Source organism: Vespula vulgaris, chromosome 1 (assembly GCF_905475345.1).
Source record: "Vespula vulgaris chromosome 1, iyVesVulg1.1, whole genome shotgun sequence".
Lineage (NCBI taxonomy): Eukaryota > Metazoa > Arthropoda > Insecta > Hymenoptera > Vespidae > Vespula > Vespula vulgaris.
The window spans coordinates 18348202-18367340 of NC_066586.1; the positions used below are offsets into that span (position 1 = coordinate 18348202).

Here is a 19139-nt window from a genome sequence, read left to right on the forward strand (position 1 = left end):
ATATAATAAACTTTCGATATGAATTTGAAATAAAGCATAGAAATGTAACGATTTAATGAAAATAACGTTGAAACTGTGAAGTGAGAATTGTTCAGGTATCGTTCTAATCGTGACGTTCGTGCGCCATATCGAGAGAGTCTCTCTCCATGGTTCGGACTGGTACGGGTAATGGGACAGCACACTGGTCGTACCACTATAATAGGAAGAAACATATCTTTCGTCGCATCGTGTCGAATACGCTCGAAGGAAGATAATAAGAGAAGAATAAGTTTAGAAGAAGAGGATCATCGTAGTTATCATCGTCGTTTCTCAACCTCGTGATACGAAGAGAAGATAGAACGAATTTAAATTCGCAATGGAGGATACAGGGAACAACGCCGCAGGTGACGGAATGATAGTCGATGATACCAATGAAACTACAACGACGATAACAACAACGCCAGTGAAGCAAACAACAGCAAAGAAAGTAGCAAAACCAAAAGCTAAGGTACAAAGATCTAAATCAACTCATCCACCAACCTCTGAAATGGTGACTGCCGCCATTAAAGATTTGAAGGATCGCAAAGGTTCGTCTCTGCAGGCAATCAAGAAATATGTTATTGCTACGTACAAGGTTGACGGTGATAAAGTTACGCCGTTTATAAAGAAATACTTGAAGAATGCAGTATCGAATGGCGTGGTTGTACAAACCAAAGGAAAGGGTGCATCTGGATCGTTCAAGCTTTCGAACGCCAAGACCACTACTGCAGGAAGTGGTGGTACTACTGGTGGCGGAAGTGGAGGTAGTGCTGCTGGCGGTAGTGCTAAAGCTAAAGTACAACGTCGTCTTACGAAGGAAAAGAAGACCAATGATAAATCCGTTGAAAAAAAAACTGTAACAGCACGGAAAGCAGCGGCAACTAGTACTGCCAAGAAAATCAAAACGCCGACGAAGAAAAACGAATCCGTTAAGAAATCGCCCGAACAAAAAAAATCCAAAGTTAACTCTAGAGCCGCAGCTGCAGCTGCAGCAGCAGCTAATCTTTCCGCTACTGAAAAGAAGTCTGCGAAGAAACCGGCACAACCAAAAACCGTATCGAAAACTAAGAAAACCGCTAAGGCGCCTGCCGCCAAAACTAAAACTCCCAAGCCGAAGAAAGCTACAACTGCTAAGGCTGTTGCAAAGAAATAATCTCTCTCTTTTTCGAAAGAGAGAGAGAGAAAAGGGGGGCAGAAAAAGAGAGTACAAAAGGTCCTTTTTAGGGCCACAAATTCTTTTCCCTTGTCGATGGAACGATGTCGATTTTTCTTATTTTTTATTTTATTTCTCTTACTATTTCCCATATCCCTTTCTTCCTCGTTAACATTTTTTTTTCTTCATCAATTTATATTAATAAAATTATGAAACATTGCTAATATTTAATTTATTGTTAGTAATAATTTATACGAGTATTTTAATGAAAAGATTTTAAGTATGAATTCATATTTTTCCTAAGTCCCCCAATTAAAAGATAAAATTGTGATTCTTGAGTATTAATAAGTAACAAGGCCGTACAATATTTTTCGTTCATAATTTTATTGCGATAGACTTAAAAAAAAAAATAAGAGATAGAAAACAAAAAATAACTACGAGTCAAGAATTCGCGATTCATAAGAGTTCAATAACTCTTAACTCGACTGAATTGATTCTTTTGTTTCTTAGACGTTTAGTTATCTTTAATGACGATAAACCTACTCTATAAAACGTTCAGCAGAATTGTCCTTGGAAGGAATGAGAGTTTAATTGATCGAAACAGTCGATCGATGCTTCACTCTGTTTGAAATAATTTTAATATTGCATGTATTTTCATTATTATCGAAAAAAATACGTCTATTGTTTCAATATGTAAAAGAGAGAGAGAGAGAGAGAGAACAAAACGCGTAAAAACAGTAGAATAGAATTCGCATGAAGTGTTCACGTAAACATCGAGTATATTTTTCATTTACTGTTGACCATGAAATATGTATATAAGTGTAATTAATCGTAAGTTCGCACGTCGAATCTGTTTTTCTTTCTTTTTTTTTTTTTCTTAATCGATTATTTCATCATGTTCTAGCAATTCGATCGTTTTACGGTATAAAAAAAAAAAAAATAAAAAACGATGTAATCACATAGAAAGATATTTCTAGAAAATCTTTGAATTTTTTTTTAAGAGATAATGCTGGTTTTATCTGCGAAGTATTATAAAATTTTCAAATAAATTCTAAAGAAAAGAATGGAGAAAGAACGGAGAAAGAAAGAACTAAAGAAAAGAATGGATGATCAGATGATTTTAGAAAAAAAAAAAGAAAAAGAAATAAAAATAAATCTAACAAAACAGAGACCAAGAAAACAAAGAAAATATTAATCATTCTCTTAAACAAAGATCCTTTTATCACTGTATAAATTTTGATAATAATTAAATGGGAATCTCGATAAAAAAAACGAATCGATTACCAATGACGCATTCAAACGATTCGATTGTTTTATCGATAGATGCAATTGAGAAGGTCAAAGTCCATATTCAATTGTTTTAGGAAACATACGATATGTATATAATAACATTATAGAGATTTTGAGGTTATGTACATCTACATAATAAGTATATACGTACATTGGTATTGAAATTGTCAATAACATTGATGTTTCGTGTGTATAATATTTATTTCAATAATAAAACACGAGTACAATAGAAAAACAGATGGAGCAAGCAAGAATTAAATAGTTAAGAATTATATTTCCCGCAATTTTTTCGATTACGATTGTGATTGGTCGAAGCTTGTGGCTTACAAAAGTCGTATATGATGGCGCTTACTGCATTACGCTTCTTGCGTTTTACATTCTACATTGATTCTGCATAGAGAAAATATGTCCACCATATTTAAGGAAAATCTTATGGCTTTAAGTTATTAAGATCCACTCTGTCGAATTTAAAGGTAGTGATTGAGTCTTTTCTATTGTTACTGTGACCATCCAAAAATATATTCTTGAACTCTGAACAAAAAGCTTGCAAGTGACAAAGAAATATTATCTTCCGTGTGTAACTTAATCCTCTTTGAAGAAAATTAAACGACCTTAGTCGGTACAATAGAAACTCTTTATCTTATAACGAAGATAACGATGTTGAGATTTTTGAAAAGATTTTTTTTTAAATCGAACATCAATGTACCAAGAGTTTAGAAATCTTTAGAAAAGAATAAAATTACGTAGGAATCTTTGAAAGAAATTCTTTCAAATTGTAGTTCTTAGTATTTACGTAAAGTACCCAGTTTTTAAGAATGAAGATAGCTTTTCATTAATTGAAAAGATAAAGAAAAATTGAATTCAATATATAGATCGAACAAAATATTTATTCACATAAAAATATTTGATAAATGTTTGTTTAATGTACATTTATTTTATACAGATATTTTATTATAAATTTACAAATATTACAAAAATATATTTTATAGATCGATTTAATTTTTGTCTCGTATCTATCTAGATATTTTCAATAACGAATAATCGAACAAACGATTAATTCAAACAAAAAAAGGATCTTATGTGGAGAAAATATTCAACGTAAATAAATTATCTGTGGCCCTTAAAAGGGCCGTTTAAAATATCTGTATGTAAATTCATTTTGAACTAGTGTATTTGGTGACAGCTTTGGTGCCTTCGCTAACTGCGTGTTTAGCGAGTTCACCTGGAAGTAAAAGTCGAACAGCAGTTTGTATCTCTCGAGAAGTTATAGTCGAGCGTTTATTGTAATGAGCCAATCTCGAAGCTTCGGCAGCTATGCGTTCGAAAACGTCGTTGACGAAACTATTCATAATACTCATAGCTTTACTGGATATTCCAGTATCAGGATGAACTTGTTTGAGTACTTTATATATATAAATGGCGTAACTTTCCTTCCTCTTCCTCTTTTTCTTTTTATCAGTTTTACTGATATTTTTCTGTGCTTTTCCAGCCTTCTTTACGGCCTTACCACTAGCTTTTGGCGGCATCACCAGATCAGTTTTTTTTCTTTCGCTGTGAAATATACGACACTACCTCACGAACGGTCTCGAACAGAATGAGGCGAACCGGTCGCGCGCTCAATATATACGCAACAGCTACTCTTCCAGTGCGCCAATCAGGGCTCTTCGTATATTTCTACTATAGTAACTTGATCTGACGGTCTCAATCGTCGTATTATTTTATTTTTTAATTTATAAAAATAATAAATTTTATTTTAAACAAATGGAACATTTTTTGATATATCATATACGTTTTTATTCAATTCTCTTTTGGATTTACGTATATATATACGTATGTATATACATATATATGCTTGGTTATAATATTCGATGGTGTATTTTTTCTCTATCAAATTTTAACTCTATAAAATTTTTATAATAAAGAGTAGATTCTTCAAAATTCTATTTAACGAGAACTATTAAACTTATAATAATAATAATATTTTATAGGCTAACCCGTATAATTTTAATTAATAATTTTCGTGAAGGATAAAATTTCTTTGAAGAGAATTAAGCTGATTGGTCCTACGGATTATGGTGGGGTGTACGCTGAGATCTACGTAGAAGTCTTTTTATTTTCTTTCATATTTAACGTTTAATTAAAATTGTAATATTTTTAATAGATAACGACATATGTTTACTTCGATTGGCCTTTAATAGAGTACTAAGTAGATACTTTGTTTACTAGAGGAACAGCTCAAAAAGTGAAATTATTATAAGAATCGTTTCATTCTACTAATTGTTAGTCTTTTCTTCTTTTTCTCCGTACTCCTCTCTACTCGTTTATCTTGATTAAGAAAAAAAGAAAAATAAATAAATAAATAAAGAAATATGAAATAAATAATAGAAAAAAAATCCTTTTATCCTTTACCTAAATAAAATCATAACACTCTTTGTTAAGAACCATCCAATCATTGTTAGATAAATGAAGGTTAGGGATTTGAAATCACCAATAATGGAACCACAAAGAATCCAAAAAACTGCGAGAATAATATCTCTAGGAAATATGTATATATGTATATACGTATGTGTGTGTGTGTATATATATAAATAAGCTAAAAATCTTCGCAAAGACTAATTTCGATTGTTTCTTGAATTCTTCATGAAAGGTCTGTCCGTGAAATATCCGATCTTCGGATAAATCTTTTTCTATAGATTATTATAACTATTATTAGGAAACGAGTATTAAATGTTAAGTCAAAACCTTTTTCCTAAGTGTTTTTGCTAAGTGACACGGCCGTGCTGATCTCTTTAACGGGCAACAATTCGCAGTTGAGTAAGTGTCGCAAACCGTCAGAACGTTTAATTTCTTAAATTCTCTATCATGTTAAAACGCTTCGAGCAACGCGTTTGTATAAAATTTTGTCAAAAGCTTGATCGTACATGTACGGAAACGATCGAAATGCTTCGTAAGGTATATGAGAGTGATACTATATGTGACATGGAAATAAAAGATTTGTTTAAAAAATTCCAAGATGGCCAGAGTTCTGAAACTGAATCTGTTGTTATCAGATCTTCGATATTGTTAGAAAATATTGAACGCGTTCGAGTAGCAATAAAACAAAGTCGTCGTTTAACCATCCGGCAGTTAATGGGCGAGCTTGGAATTGCAAAAAACATTATTACCGAAATTTTAATACATTATCTGCAAATGGGTCGGCTGTTTACAAGATTCGTTCCAAGGATGCTCCCACAATACATAAAAGACAATAGAATAGAAATCGCTGAGGATAATCTGGAAACGATAAAGAAACATCCTGGATTATTGAAAAAGATAATAACTGGGGATGTAACGTGGATCTATGGTTACGAATATAATTCTAGTAGAGAGGCTCAATGTTCCCATTGGATGCTAGATCAACCAAAGAGAACACGTCGTAGTTCCAACAACGTGAAGCTATTACTCACGGTTTTTTTTGACTACGAAGGCATTGTTCATCATGAATTTGCTCCGTCAGATCAAACGATCGATAAGGAGTATTACCGACAGGTCCTCGAAAGATTATATAATGCTGTTAAATTAAAACGTCCCAAACTATGGAATGTTGGTAACTGGATAATACATCACGACGTACCTGTCCATACTTCTAATCTTATTCGTGAATTTTTAACGAAACATGCAATAATCGAATTACGACAACCTCCGTACAGTCCAGACATATCTCCGTTTGATTATTGGTTGTTTCCCAGATTAAAAAAGGCTTTAAATGGAAGCCGATTTAACAACGTTATAGATTTCAAAGAAAATGTGACGAAGCAGCTAATGCTCATTTCGAAATATGAGTTCGAGGAGAGCTTACAACATTGGGAAAAACAATGGAAACAAGTAGTGGATATCAAAGGGAATTATTTTGAAGGGGATTACGTATCTATTGAGGCTGAGGAAGACTGGCAAGACGACTAATTCTTTATTTTTGTATATATTTTTGTATAGAGTAAGATCGGATATTATTCAGGACAGACTTAGTTTTATCTTACTTAATCATAAAAATATGACTGTGGACTTGGGAAAAAGTAAGAAAAGAATTGGGACAGAGACATGCTCAGAAAGATACTTCGTTATAATATTCTCGGAATTACCAAATCTGCGAATCATTGTGGTATTGTCAAAAGTATGTGCAGATTGATTTATGAAGAAACTTAAGGCCCCTTAAATGTCTTTCTCGAAAACGTCTTAATACAATAATTTATACCGAACGTGCGAAAAGAACAGTCACGGCTATGGACGTCGTAGATATGCATTGAAAAGGCAAGGACGTATTATTTATGGTTTTAATAGTTAAATTGTCAGAAATATTTAAAAGAAAGAAGAAGAATGCGATTTTAATTACGTCTAGTGGCTAAATATTTTATTAATTTTTAGTTATGACTATTGAAGAAAATGAATAAAACGGCTCTTCTCAGGGCCACCGATTTTTTCAACGATACGGAACAATCTATATTTTTATTTATTGAATTATTTAATAAAAATACGAGATATATACCTGACAAGGAAATTTTCACCGTTTATTATTTATCAAGCTTATCTTAATCTCCTGCACTTAAATTCTTATAGTACATGTAAATGAAATACAAAAAAAAAGGATGGATCTAAACTTAAATATAAACTCTAATTCGTAGGAGTAGAGATTAGTGACGTAGAGACAACAAAAGACGATTTTTATTTTACTTTTCTATTTATTATACTACGTTCATTTTTCTGTATATGGCCATCTTTTTAATGTGCCTGTTACTCTTTGCAGTTTGAAATATAATAAATTCCCTAAAATATATTTTCTGAAAACGTTTCTAGCAATTTACGAGATTACGATGAAGTTATAAAGGATAATACCTGTTCGGGACATTTTCCTGAAGGTAAGAGCGTTACCAAAGTTTAACTGTGAAAAGGGATTATCGAGCTTCCTAACGATGTCCTTTCATACGGACGTCATTTCACATAAACGCACGTGTACCGACGGCGTTCTTCTTTTGCAAGTATCAGTTGGCAAAGGAAGTACAGAAAATATGTGGGCGAGTGTGACATTGTAACATTTCCGAACATAACGTATTTATATGTATTTGAGAGGCAGGTCAAGGCAGACAAAAGAAAATATTATGATGTATAGATGCATCCCATGAATGGAGTACGATATTAACATAGATAACTACATTACGTTTCACAAACAGTTACGTGAAGAACGTGAAAAATGATTCAACTACTTCCTTGTTTCCATGACTTCATCCAATGAATTGTTCTCATGTGCAAAGGATTGTACAAAGCAACAGGATACAAATACGATATCATCAGAGGGAATGTTGATTGCAACATTAAGATAAATAATTTTCGATTATAATAAAATAAGTTTATTTTCATTAGAGATAAGATATTAGAGTTACCAATGATAAGAATAACTATTACACGATTAAGTATTATTTCAATATAAATGTCGAAATTATGAACCGTCTGACGACAAATATCTGTTCTTTGAAATTTCTTATGGACGAATATTACGAAAAGTACGAACCAGTTGAACACGTCGAAATTATTTTCGACTTTAATTGATAAGCATAAGATTAGAGTCCTGTATGGTATGTTGAATTTCTGAGATTTTGCAAAAATTGCATTGTTTGCAAACGAAAAGTAAATTTTTGATCCGCAGTTAAAGTTTTCACCGACGGAAGTAACGAATAAAAAAACGCCAAATCCTCGTCCTCTTCAACTGGATTCTTTCTCGTCATGTTAATATACATCAAGTCCATCAATGACCGTTCAATATCAGGTCGCTTTCTTTTAGTTGGTATTACTGAGCTCTAAAAGATTAACACGATAATTATTAAAATCGAACAAGATAATGCGACGCTCTGACTATAGGTTCGCTTACGGTAGAAGTGGATGTTCCATGTACGTTTAATTCAATATCCTCTTCCGTGTCATTACTTTCTTTATATTGGATCACTTTCTGAATATTATCTTCTAAATTACCATCTGTATGTTGCAATTCTTTATTTTTTTTTAAAAATGCTAATTGTTTTCCGTAAATATATAGTTTTATTCTTTTTGTACCAGAACAAGATTTACAGTTCTCGGCCTGTTTTTTTAAGCTGCGGACATAATTGTCCCTAATCGATCTCCATTTTGATATTATATCTTGTACTAAGACAAAAAGTATTTATACTTTAAAAATACTTTTACATACTATAGTCGTAAACTCGGTTTATTAACTTATTGTTATAATTAGAAGGTCAACAGTATTAAATTACATATATTATTCTAGATATCTTGCCACTGAATACAGTTTCAAAGATTTGAACTATAATTTTAGAATTGTTAGAACGATTGCCAGTAAGATAGTTTTAACAGTATGCAAAACTATTTGGAATATAATGAAAATCGGATAAAAATACATGGAACAAAATAACAAAGGGATTTCAAATTCGTGCAATTTCTTAATTATTTATAAAATAATTAACCGAAAATATATTCACGCGATTAAGATTGAACGAAATAAATCTTTATACAAGAATTTTTTTTCTATTTCATTACTCTAACTATAGTTGATAAAAATTATAAGTTTATTTATGTACATATAGTATCATTCAGAAAGGATTCAGATTTCATGATATTGCGAAATTCTCTTTAGAAAAACATGGAACGTAACACTCTCGGCATCCCAACTCCTACACGATTGCCAGAAAGTGACTTTGCTATAATTTATATATTTGTTGACAACGATACATTTGGATTACATAAAAATTTACTTAGAACTTATTTCGGCATTTACTCACAAGTAAATAAAAGAATTTTTAATAACCAGTTACCAAACGCTATGTTGAACGTGCGTTTGATATTCGTTCAAATAAATCGAAAATATTATATAGGGAATAATCGATACGTTGTATATATATTGAGAATATAACTTTTGATTGTACTCAAAATCGAAATTCGTAAGCGATAACAAAAAATTATCCTGACAATTCGATAGAATACCATAACTCGAATACGTACTTAAACGGATATAAAGATTATCTAATTATTTTACTTGTACCGTTAAAATAATACTTACAAATTAATTTTTTCTGCATTTGAGATTCTGATTTATAATTTTTTAATAAACCAGAACATATTTCATCCCACGCTGCATTTTTTTTATTCTTATCCTTATAATACTCATTAGAGGTATCCCATATTACACCTCTTTTTTCTACTTCGCTAATTAATAACTCGGTGTCAACATTATTTGCCATCTTCTTAATTCTTTTTTTTTTGTTTTTCGTTACTAATAACAAGTTAAAAAGTATAAAAGTAGTAACTGTCCAGTACAATTGCCATGCAACGGACGACTGTCGGTACGTTCGCGTGACTTGCTGTATTCACGGGTATACGATACAGAACGTGCGTCGCGACGTGTCCAACGTCGTTCTAGGATAAATACGACTGAAGACACACGGAATATTGAAACGAAATTCATTGTAAAAATACATATATTATCGTATAGTATAAACCAAATATTAGGAACATGGGTTACCTTCAACGTCTGTTTATTTTTCATCAACGTAAATTGGTGACACACGAACGTTGAAACGGTCCATTGAGACGGACGTCGTTTTCTACGGACGTACGTGTACACAGCACTTCTAACATAAATACATTGATATAAAACTATCAGACGTTTTACTGTACGTTGACAGTGACGCACTTCCTATAATAGAATGTGTAATAGAATCGGTTTTATTATACGACAATATACTTTTACAACGTACGTCCTCTTAACGCTCGTTCGTCCACAATCTAACATAAGGATCGATGCAGATGAACGATATTTTGACGCAACGTTGCCGTAGCGTGCACGCTGCGTTGTCGCAAACGAACATTGCAGACGTGCGTCACGTTCACGTACCGTTTCTACAATTATTAACGTCATTTAGGAAAATGAATCTGAATCTTCCAGATATTTCGACCTCCTTTTTTTTCATCAAAATTATTCGAAAATTTTTTGACAAACTGTCATTCAATTTTATTTATTTATTTCTTTTTTATTTTTATCACGATAATCTTAGGTTCGTAACGTCAAAAATTTCGCGATATTTTCTAATTTCTTTGATTAAAAATTCAATATCTCAATCTTAATCTCATCGGCCATGATGCCTTGCGATGAAGTAGTATTACACGGTGAAGTATACTCTACGATAAGTTTCTCTGCACTGTCGCAACGATGCGCGGTAACAACAAAATGCCGCGTTGCCGTGCGTTCCGGCAGGGTAACGCAGACATCTGCGTCGACGGAGCGTCGCTTGCGGTGCCGCCACGTCACCGCAATATATATTGTTATATTTAAGATATGTATATATATGTTTGTCGTGAAACGCACGTTTAACGAACGGCAAGACACCGTGGGTCACTTATTCTAAAAAAATATAAGATATTTTTAAAAATTCGAATTATAAATACATTTGTTTACATTATTTGCTTTTATAGCTTGCAGTACATATCATGAATATCGATATGTAAGGAATGCAAAAAAATATAATAAATAATGCGCGTTTTATTGTATAAAGTTTCGTGTATATTCGTATAAAGATTCGTACGTCTAATTTATTAAGATAGAAATATAATTCTATACGTTATGTGTATATAATATATATTATTTTTATGTAATATATATTAATTTTTTATATTTACGCTACTTCGTACTTCTTGTGGTGTTCAATCATCGTTCAGTCTTATTTACTTACTTATTTACTTCAGTTTTGTTTATTCCTAGATTACTTTCTCTCTTCCACTCTTTCAAACAAAATATCCTCATTTTTATATTTGCTCTTACGAGAGTCGTAATTTCCATTAGGGTTGTTTGTAGTATTACTGTCAATTTCTTCTTTTTTTTTTGTAATGAATTTGGTCTAACGACAAATTCTGAGTATTGTAAACAGTCACAATGAATTTCCCCATTACATCCTAATATTCCTACTAATCTCTTTTATGCTGTTATATGCTAATAATATTTTTAAGTTTAGTTCCGACATTAATATCGCGAGTGAGACTTATTTTATCAAATTTGAAATTCCTAGACAGATAACAGTAACAAAGCTGGGAAAAATCTACATTATCGTATAATCAAACATAATTATAGAATCTTTCAACATTCATCTTGTGTTTAGCTAATTGCAGATCAACTGCTATAGACTCTTTTATAACTAATATCTTAACAGTCGACATCAACTGTGATATCATTGATTATTTTAATTCTGATCACTAGACTCTCATTGCAATATTCTTGACTGCTCCTTGTCTAACTAGTATTATTAGGGAAGTTGCTTGGTACTGTTACTCCTCCTTTACTAAGAAATTGAAAACCAAATTATCTTTCTTGACATATAATGAAATTAATGACTATGTTAAGGTTACAATATCTTTTTACATACACGTATAAGGCATATCTCCATTATGAACGATATGTCTCAACCCATGAAGTTCTTGATTGATGGCAAGGAAATATCTTTGAAACAAGTCTGAGTGCATCCGTGATTTGAAATTTTCAAGGTCCTCCGTTCTTTCTTCTGCCTTGTGGTGTAAATAAATGCTTTGAATTATAATAGAATATATTATAATTTCCACAAAATCACCAATTAATTAATATATTTATTAAACTAAGTATATATAAAATATGCATTAGATATATAAACGTGTACTCACATATGGTATATAAATTTGATGAAACATCATTCCCTGTGCTTTTGCAATAAATTACAACAGATTAGAAATAAAATCGTAAAAATAATCTTTATGGTTTACCTTGACAAATTTTTAAACGCAAATTACATAAAAGCACCGACATGTATAACCTCGTTAAACCTGTTGTTCATAACAAGATAAAGAAAATTGTCAACGTGTATAGCATTTTATTAATAAATAACACTGCTTTTCGCTTAACGATATAATCAAGTAAAATAATAATTACTACGAAAAATTTTCGAACGAAATTGGATAATCAAATGTAATATAAAAATACTAGTACCTGTAGTGTAGTAGACCAGTAGTTGTAGGGTTATGTTAGACTAGAAATACAACAACCTATCGTAAGAAATAAGTCGGGTCACGTGACACAGATATAGAGTCATAATGAATGGTGGGGATAATGTCGTATTCTCAAGAGGCACCAATGTCGTTGGCGGGAACGAACGATCCTTTACCCATCGAACATTTGTTAAAATGAAATTTTTATAGCGGATGTAAATCAACAAGAAGATAAAAAGAGACAAGGTATAATGAGAAGGTGAAACAAAAAAGAAAAACGAGGTGAAAGAGAAGAGGCATATAAAGATAAGATGACCGAAAACGAGAGAGAGAGAGAGAAAGGGAGAATGAGAGAGTGAAAGAGAGAGAGAGAAAGAGAGAATGAGAGAGTGAGTGAGAGAGAGAGAGAGAGAGAATGAGAGAGTGAGTGAGAGAGAGAGAGAGAGAGAGAGAATGAGAGAGTGAGTGAGAGAGAGAGAGAGAGAGAGAGAGAATGAGAGAGTGAGAGAGAGAGAGAGAGAGAGAGAGAGTGAGAGAAAAAAAGAATGTGAAATTAAACGTTTTTATTTTCCTTTCTGTTGTTGTGTATGCGTAAGAGAGAGATAGAAAGAGAAAAGAGAAAGAGATAGAACACAATATGGCGATAAACAATACACGTATACGTGTCGTTCTGTCTCATTATCTCCACTTATTTTTCTTATTCTTTCTCTCTCTCTCTCTCTCTCTCTCTCTCTCTCTCTCTCTCTCTCTCTCTCTCTCTCTCTCTCTTTAAATCTCGATTTTTTTAATTCTTTTTAATTATTTCTTTTCGAATTAATGGACATTTTAAAATACTTGTTTTGTAATCTCTGTAAATATCAAATATTGGATTTAAATATATTACTTTATACCACAAAGTAGAGTATATAGGAATTCTATAATTACAAATTACCTTATTACGAGCTAGATGTCACGAGTCATACATATTTGAGAATTTTGTTATGATATGCGACGCATAGCGGAAATGCGACGAAAGAGGTCGCCATAAGCGGGAACAAAATTAAAGCGACATCTACCATTCACAGTATCATACATCGTACCTATATATATACATACATTATACATATATATGTATATAGACGTGTAAAAAGAAAGAAAAATGGCACAATACTCTACTATACCAGCACGACAATTTTCTTTTCTCATTTCGCTTACTCGATCATCACTGAGGGATATCATAATGGGGGACTCAGCAAATATCACCAATGGTTTCTTAATTGAAAATATAATTGAGTCGACCAAATCTAAGCTGAAGAAAATAGCGCAACAAAAAGCGAAGACTTCAAAACCAAAATCAACTCATCCTCGAACTTCTGACATGGTAATTGCCGCTATTAAAGAATTAAAAGATCGTAAAGGATCATCATTTCAAGCAATCAGAAAATATGTTGTAGCAACATATAAGGTTGATGGTGAAAAAATAACACCATTCATAAAGAAATATTTAAAAAATGCGGTTTCCAGTGGTACGGTTGTGCAAACCACAGGAAAGGGAGCTTCAGGATCATTTAAGCTTTCAACCGTCAAAAGCGGGAGTACAAAAGCAAAAGCACAACGCGTCATCAAAGAAAAGAAGACTACCGACAAATCTGTTGAAAAGAAGACAATGGCAGCTCGCGAAACTGCGACAAGTGCTGCTACCAAGAAAACTAAAACGTCAAGCGAAAAAACCGAATCCGTTAAGAAACCTACAGTTCGAAAGAAGCCTAAAGTTGCTACTTCTAAAGCTGCTACCGCTGTTGCTACCACTGCTCCTGTTGCTATTACTAAAAAGAAGATAACGAAAAAAGCGGCAAAACCGAAAACTCTATCAAAAACTGAGACTGTAAAGGCAGCAGCTACCAAAACTAAAACTCCCAAACCGAAGAAAGTAAAAACTAAAACTGTTCGTAAAAATTCAAAGATATCAGTTAATAAACAGATATGTCTATGAGGTACATAATATCTCATAAATATATCATTTTTAAGGAAATTTACTAGTGGCCCTTTTCAGGGCCATCAATTTTATATTATTAAAGAAACAATATCGATTTACATGTCTTTCTTCTCCTCTTCGTCGAATTTTCAGTCTTTTAAATTTATTTCGATTTATTATTATAAAAAAAAAATACAGTATTTTTCTTACAGGATAAATATAATTTTTGTCAAAATTAATATCATTAGCTTGTACACATTGCAGATAATAATCACATAAATATCGTCTTAAGGAGTCGTTGTACTTGAATGTCGTACAACTAAACAAAATTGTGTAGAAAAAATCAAGGAGAACAAAGAAACAAAAACAAAGCATACTTTGTGATCATCCATACAGATTCAAAGCATCTGTAATCATTTGATTTGAATCATTTGAAACGCGAGCTCGAGTATGCGTTATTACAACTAAAAATTGCTTCCTTTGTTCTCATACTTCTTACATTAATTGAATTTACAATATTACAATGCGAAATAGATCATTACTTTATCGTTATTTACGCCAACACAACAATTTCTTTGCCCTATGCGTTATCTCGAGACAATAAGTCCATCACACAGTATAGAGGAGGATTATTAATCAGTCGTAAATAACATCGGCTGTAAATAGACACGCTTTTCATTGTCGTCCGATCGATCAATCGACTATGATCGTATAATTTTAACATCCAATTAATAGAAGATACTTCAAAAATAATGAAATTTATATTTATATAACAGAAATTGGTATGCTTTCGTTATTATTAGCGCGTTAAACGAGTTCACCTGGATGTAAGAAAAAAATCCAAGCAACGGTAGTTTTACTATCACCCGTTTAATATAAAAATACGTTGAACGTAACGCTGATTGGTTGAAAACGTTGTGGTGGGGGATATGTAGGAATCAACGTTATAAAAGAAGCTGGAATGCATCGTTGCTTTCACAACGCTTGTTGCTACGAATTTAAGTGGTACTTGGAGATCGCTCAGTGAAAGCTATAATAATTTCTTTTTTATCATTCTTTAATTTGACAAGATGACTGGCCGTGGAAAGGGAGGAAAAGGATTGGGAAAAGGAGGTGCCAAACGGCACAGGAAGGTTCTTCGTGATAACATTCAAGGAATTACTAAACCCGCGATTCGTCGTTTGGCTCGGCGTGGTGGTGTCAAACGTATATCCGGATTAATTTACGAAGAAACCCGTGGTGTTTTGAAAGTCTTCCTTGAAAACGTTATCCGCGATGCAGTAACTTACACTGAACATGCTAAAAGAAAAACGGTCACGGCTATGGACGTCGTTTATGCATTGAAACGACAAGGACGTACCCTTTATGGTTTTGGTGGTTAAATTTTTACAAACTTTCGAAAAGGAAAAAAAAAAGAAAACCAAAAAAAAAAGCAATTTTTGATTTTAATTACATTCGATTGCTAAAACAACATTCTATCGAACGATTTGGTTATATCGTCTTTTAAAGATAACGAGTAATGGCCCTTTTCAGGGCTCCTTCTCGTAAATAGCAAATTCAGTTGTCCTTTTCAGGGCCCTATCTAGTAAATAACAAATCCAATTGCCCTTTTCAAGGCCCTTTCTCGTAAATAGCAAATTCAATTGCTCTTTTCAAGGCCCTTTCTCGTAAATAGCAAATCCAATTGCTCTTTTCAAGGCCCTTTCTCGTAAATAGCAAATCCAATTGCTCTTTTCAAGGCCCTTTCTCGTAAATAACAAATCCAATTGTCCTTTTTAGGGCCCTTTTTCGTAAATAAATCGATGACCCTTTTTAGGGTTCTTCCCAAAAATAACAAATACAACGGCCCTTCTTAGGGCCACCAAATAAATTTTTTAACGATATGGAACAATGGTTAATATAGATTTGTTTTTTTATGAAGACATGTAATATAAAACTCGTCGAGAGACTTGTTCTTTTATGCGAATTTATGTTAAAAGTCTTGCACGAATTGAAAATAAATTAAGAACGAAAGAGAGAATTTAAGCCTATAACGCCAAAAGTTTCCTTTAATCTTACGGATTAGAATTTTCTCAAGTAATAATATACGATCTTCGTTTTAGTTTTTCATTTACGATACCAAGGCTTATAGCTATATTCATTTTCATATATATTTATGGAAACTATTTTTAATATGTTTAATCTCATCTCTTACAATTGGAAATATAATAAAATTGCTTGATATAAAATATGTACACATATATATATATATTTATATTTATGTATATATATTTCCTGAAAACATTTGTATAAGAATTGCTCTTTAACGACTTGTGTATTATTTAATATAATATATAATATAATAATATAATATACATAATATTATAATATATGTAAATTGTATTATTTAAATATAATATATGAGTAATATATGTTTACCAACAAATATATAACGAAAATTTCGTAAAGTACTTATAATACCGACATAATATATAAATATGTATATTTCTTCTAATCTATGCTATATTATTAATGCCTCATATCTTGACTAGATATCGTATACGACGCAAAATCGCGCGACCGATGTCATCCGATGACGATCGGACGACAATGAAGAAGAACGTTTGTGTATATGTCTTCATATATACAGAGACTGATAATATTTATATTTGATTATTAAATCCTTCTGTATACTATTGTACCACCAGAGTTATTGCTTTTCTTCGTCCGTACTTATTGTCTTAAATTCGATAACGTACACATCGACGGAACTATCTACGTGACATTAAACGATAAAACGACGATCTATTAGCATCACGTTATCTATTATGAATTCGCAGCGTAAAATATGAGAACAAAGTACGCAACTTTTAGATTTTTCGTTTGACGAAAAAGAGAGACGCGTTGTTGTATTAAGTATAGTGATATTCACGAGGAATTCGAGTGTAACGAGAATAGTTACACATCGGTGAAAATCGAAATAATTTTGACGGCATAGATTATTATTTTGTAATATATGTGTATATATATATATATATATATATTGTATCGTATAGAGGTTTATCACGTAATACATGAATACTCGTCAAAGTTACAGCTTTGATATTATATTATTATAATATATATATATGAATATATCCGATCTCTCTTTCTCTATCTATATATATATATATATATATATAAATTTTACACATAAAAACGATTTCTTTAAATTTATAAATGAAATAAAATTCATACGAATAAAATCTCTTTAACAAATGTCTATTTTAATATACATATTTGGAGATAATTTGTGCGTTCATAATGATATAACAAATTTATTTAATTGCTTCTACTAATTATATACATATATTTTCCATGACGAATAATCGGAGCAAATAATTGGCAACGAACGTAAAAACGATCGCGATAAACTATTTCGAGAAAATATCCAACGAAAATAAATTGTTTGTGGCCCTAAAAAGGGCCGTTTGCACCATATATAAACAGTTCATTTCGAACTGGTATATTTGGTGACAGCTTTGGTGCCTTCGCTAACTGCGTGTTTAGCGAGTTCACCTGGAAGTAAAAGTCGAACAGCAGTTTGTATCTCTCGAGAAGTTATAGTCGAGCGTTTGTTGTAATGAGCCAATCTCGAAGCTTCGGCAGCTATACGTTCGAAAACGTCGTTGACGAAACTATTCATAATACTCATAGCTTTACTGGATATTCCAGTATCAGGATGAACTTGTTTGAGTACTTTATATATATAAATGGCGTAACTTTCCTTCCTCTTCCTTTTTTTCTTCTTGTCAGCTTTACTGATATTCTTTTGAGCCTTTCCGGCTTTTTTCACGGCTTTACCACTAGCTTTTGGCGGCATTTCGAGAAGAATATTTTTTTCTTTTGTTAAAGGACAATACCGACTCGCGCGTAGTGTCGATTAGAATGATGCAACTCGCTGGCGTACTCTATTATATACAGTAATAGTGTACCAATCAGAGCGCAGTATTCGGTCAGTGACCCTCCGAGCATTGCTATTGGCTCACTAAGTTAGTGGTAGGAACGGGTAAATACGTGCACCGAACGCTTTTTGGAGCATAGTGATCTCAACTCCTGTGTTGGTCGGTTCGTTCTGTTTTATTTTACGACAAAGCTAAAGAGAAAATGTCCGGACGCGGAAAAGGCGGTAAAGTGAAGGGAAAGGCAAAGTCGCGCTCAAACAGAGCTGGGTTACAATTTCCTGTTGGCCGTATACATCGGCTTTTAAGAAAAGGAAATTACGCTGAACGCGTTGGAGCCGGAGCACCGGTTTATTTGGCTGCTGTTATGGAATATTTAGCTGCTGAAGTTTTGGAATTGGCTGGTAATGCTGCTCGTGATAACAAAAAAACTAGAATTATTCCAAGACACTTGCAATTGGCAATCCGTAATGACGAGGAATTGAACAAATTGTTGTCTGGTGTGACCATCGCTCAAGGTGGTGTTTTACCAAACATTCAAGCCGTTTTATTACCGAAAAAGACAGAAAAGAAAGCTTAATTAATCAATAACTATCATTTACCACTGCTACTGCTACTATTACTACTACTGCACCACATACGGCCCTTTTCAGGGCCACCACATTTTTCGAATCGTTAAAGAACAATAACACTTATTATCAATTCAAGTTTATTTTGTTAGGTTATGTTCGATGTGCTATACAAAATTTTTATATATATATTATACGATCTACGT

The 19139-nt window shown here is 32.5% G+C and overlaps 7 protein-coding genes across 17 annotated transcripts; 4 read left to right on the plus strand and 3 right to left on the minus strand.

The window, feature by feature from the left end:
* The first annotated feature begins 190 nt into the window (after window positions 1-190).
* On the plus strand, window positions 191-1249 carry LOC127064394 (late histone H1-like). Its single transcript, XM_050995445.1, has one exon. The coding sequence runs from the start codon at window positions 356-358 to the stop codon at window positions 1169-1171; it is 816 nt and encodes a 271-aa protein (XP_050851402.1). The 5' UTR covers window positions 191-355; the 3' UTR covers window positions 1172-1249.
* Window positions 1250-3489: 2240 nt separating this feature from the next.
* LOC127067993 (histone H2B-like) lies at window positions 3490-4067 on the minus strand. The gene has a single exon (XM_051003559.1). It carries the CDS (start codon window positions 3985-3987, stop codon window positions 3616-3618), a length of 372 nt encoding a protein of 123 aa, XP_050859516.1. The 5' UTR covers window positions 3988-4067; the 3' UTR covers window positions 3490-3615.
* A 3752-nt stretch (window positions 4068-7819) lies between these two features.
* Window positions 7820-12878, minus strand: LOC127062032 (uncharacterized). Of its 11 annotated transcripts, none has more exons than XM_050990347.1 (8): window positions 12492-12878; window positions 12269-12328; window positions 12170-12207; window positions 11899-12037; window positions 11212-11814; window positions 9543-10883; window positions 8361-8632; window positions 7820-8289 (listed from the first exon to the last, which is right to left on the minus strand). In XM_050990347.1, exons 6-8 carry the CDS (start codon window positions 9721-9723, stop codon window positions 8053-8055), a joined length of 690 nt encoding a protein of 229 aa, XP_050846304.1. In that variant the 5' UTR covers window positions 9724-10883; window positions 11212-11814; window positions 11899-12037; window positions 12170-12207; window positions 12269-12328; window positions 12492-12878; the 3' UTR covers window positions 7820-8052. The 11 variants fall into 11 exon arrangements, with proteins under 11 accessions (XP_050846304.1, XP_050846392.1, XP_050846214.1 ...); XM_050990435.1 differs by having other exon boundaries at window positions 11899-12056; XM_050990257.1 differs by lacking the exon at window positions 12269-12328 and having other exon boundaries at window positions 11899-12056.
* Window positions 12879-13629: 751 nt separating this feature from the next.
* LOC127069419 (histone H1-like) lies at window positions 13630-14491 on the plus strand. The gene has a single exon (XM_051006437.1). The coding sequence runs from the start codon at window positions 13710-13712 to the stop codon at window positions 14460-14462; it is 753 nt and encodes a 250-aa protein (XP_050862394.1). The 5' UTR covers window positions 13630-13709; the 3' UTR covers window positions 14463-14491.
* A 920-nt stretch (window positions 14492-15411) lies between these two features.
* Window positions 15412-16314, plus strand: LOC127064336 (histone H4). The gene has a single exon (XM_050995307.1). The coding sequence runs from the start codon at window positions 15515-15517 to the stop codon at window positions 15824-15826; it is 312 nt and encodes a 103-aa protein (XP_050851264.1). The 5' UTR covers window positions 15412-15514; the 3' UTR covers window positions 15827-16314.
* Window positions 16315-17794: 1480 nt separating this feature from the next.
* Window positions 17795-18358, minus strand: LOC127070618 (histone H2B-like). Its single transcript, XM_051008816.1, has one exon. It carries the CDS (start codon window positions 18283-18285, stop codon window positions 17914-17916), a length of 372 nt encoding a protein of 123 aa, XP_050864773.1. The 5' UTR covers window positions 18286-18358; the 3' UTR covers window positions 17795-17913.
* Window positions 18359-18494: 136 nt separating this feature from the next.
* LOC127070611 (histone H2A) lies at window positions 18495-19084 on the plus strand. The gene has a single exon (XM_051008804.1). It carries the CDS (start codon window positions 18570-18572, stop codon window positions 18942-18944), a length of 375 nt encoding a protein of 124 aa, XP_050864761.1. The 5' UTR covers window positions 18495-18569; the 3' UTR covers window positions 18945-19084.
* Window positions 19085-19139: the final 55 nt, after the last annotated feature.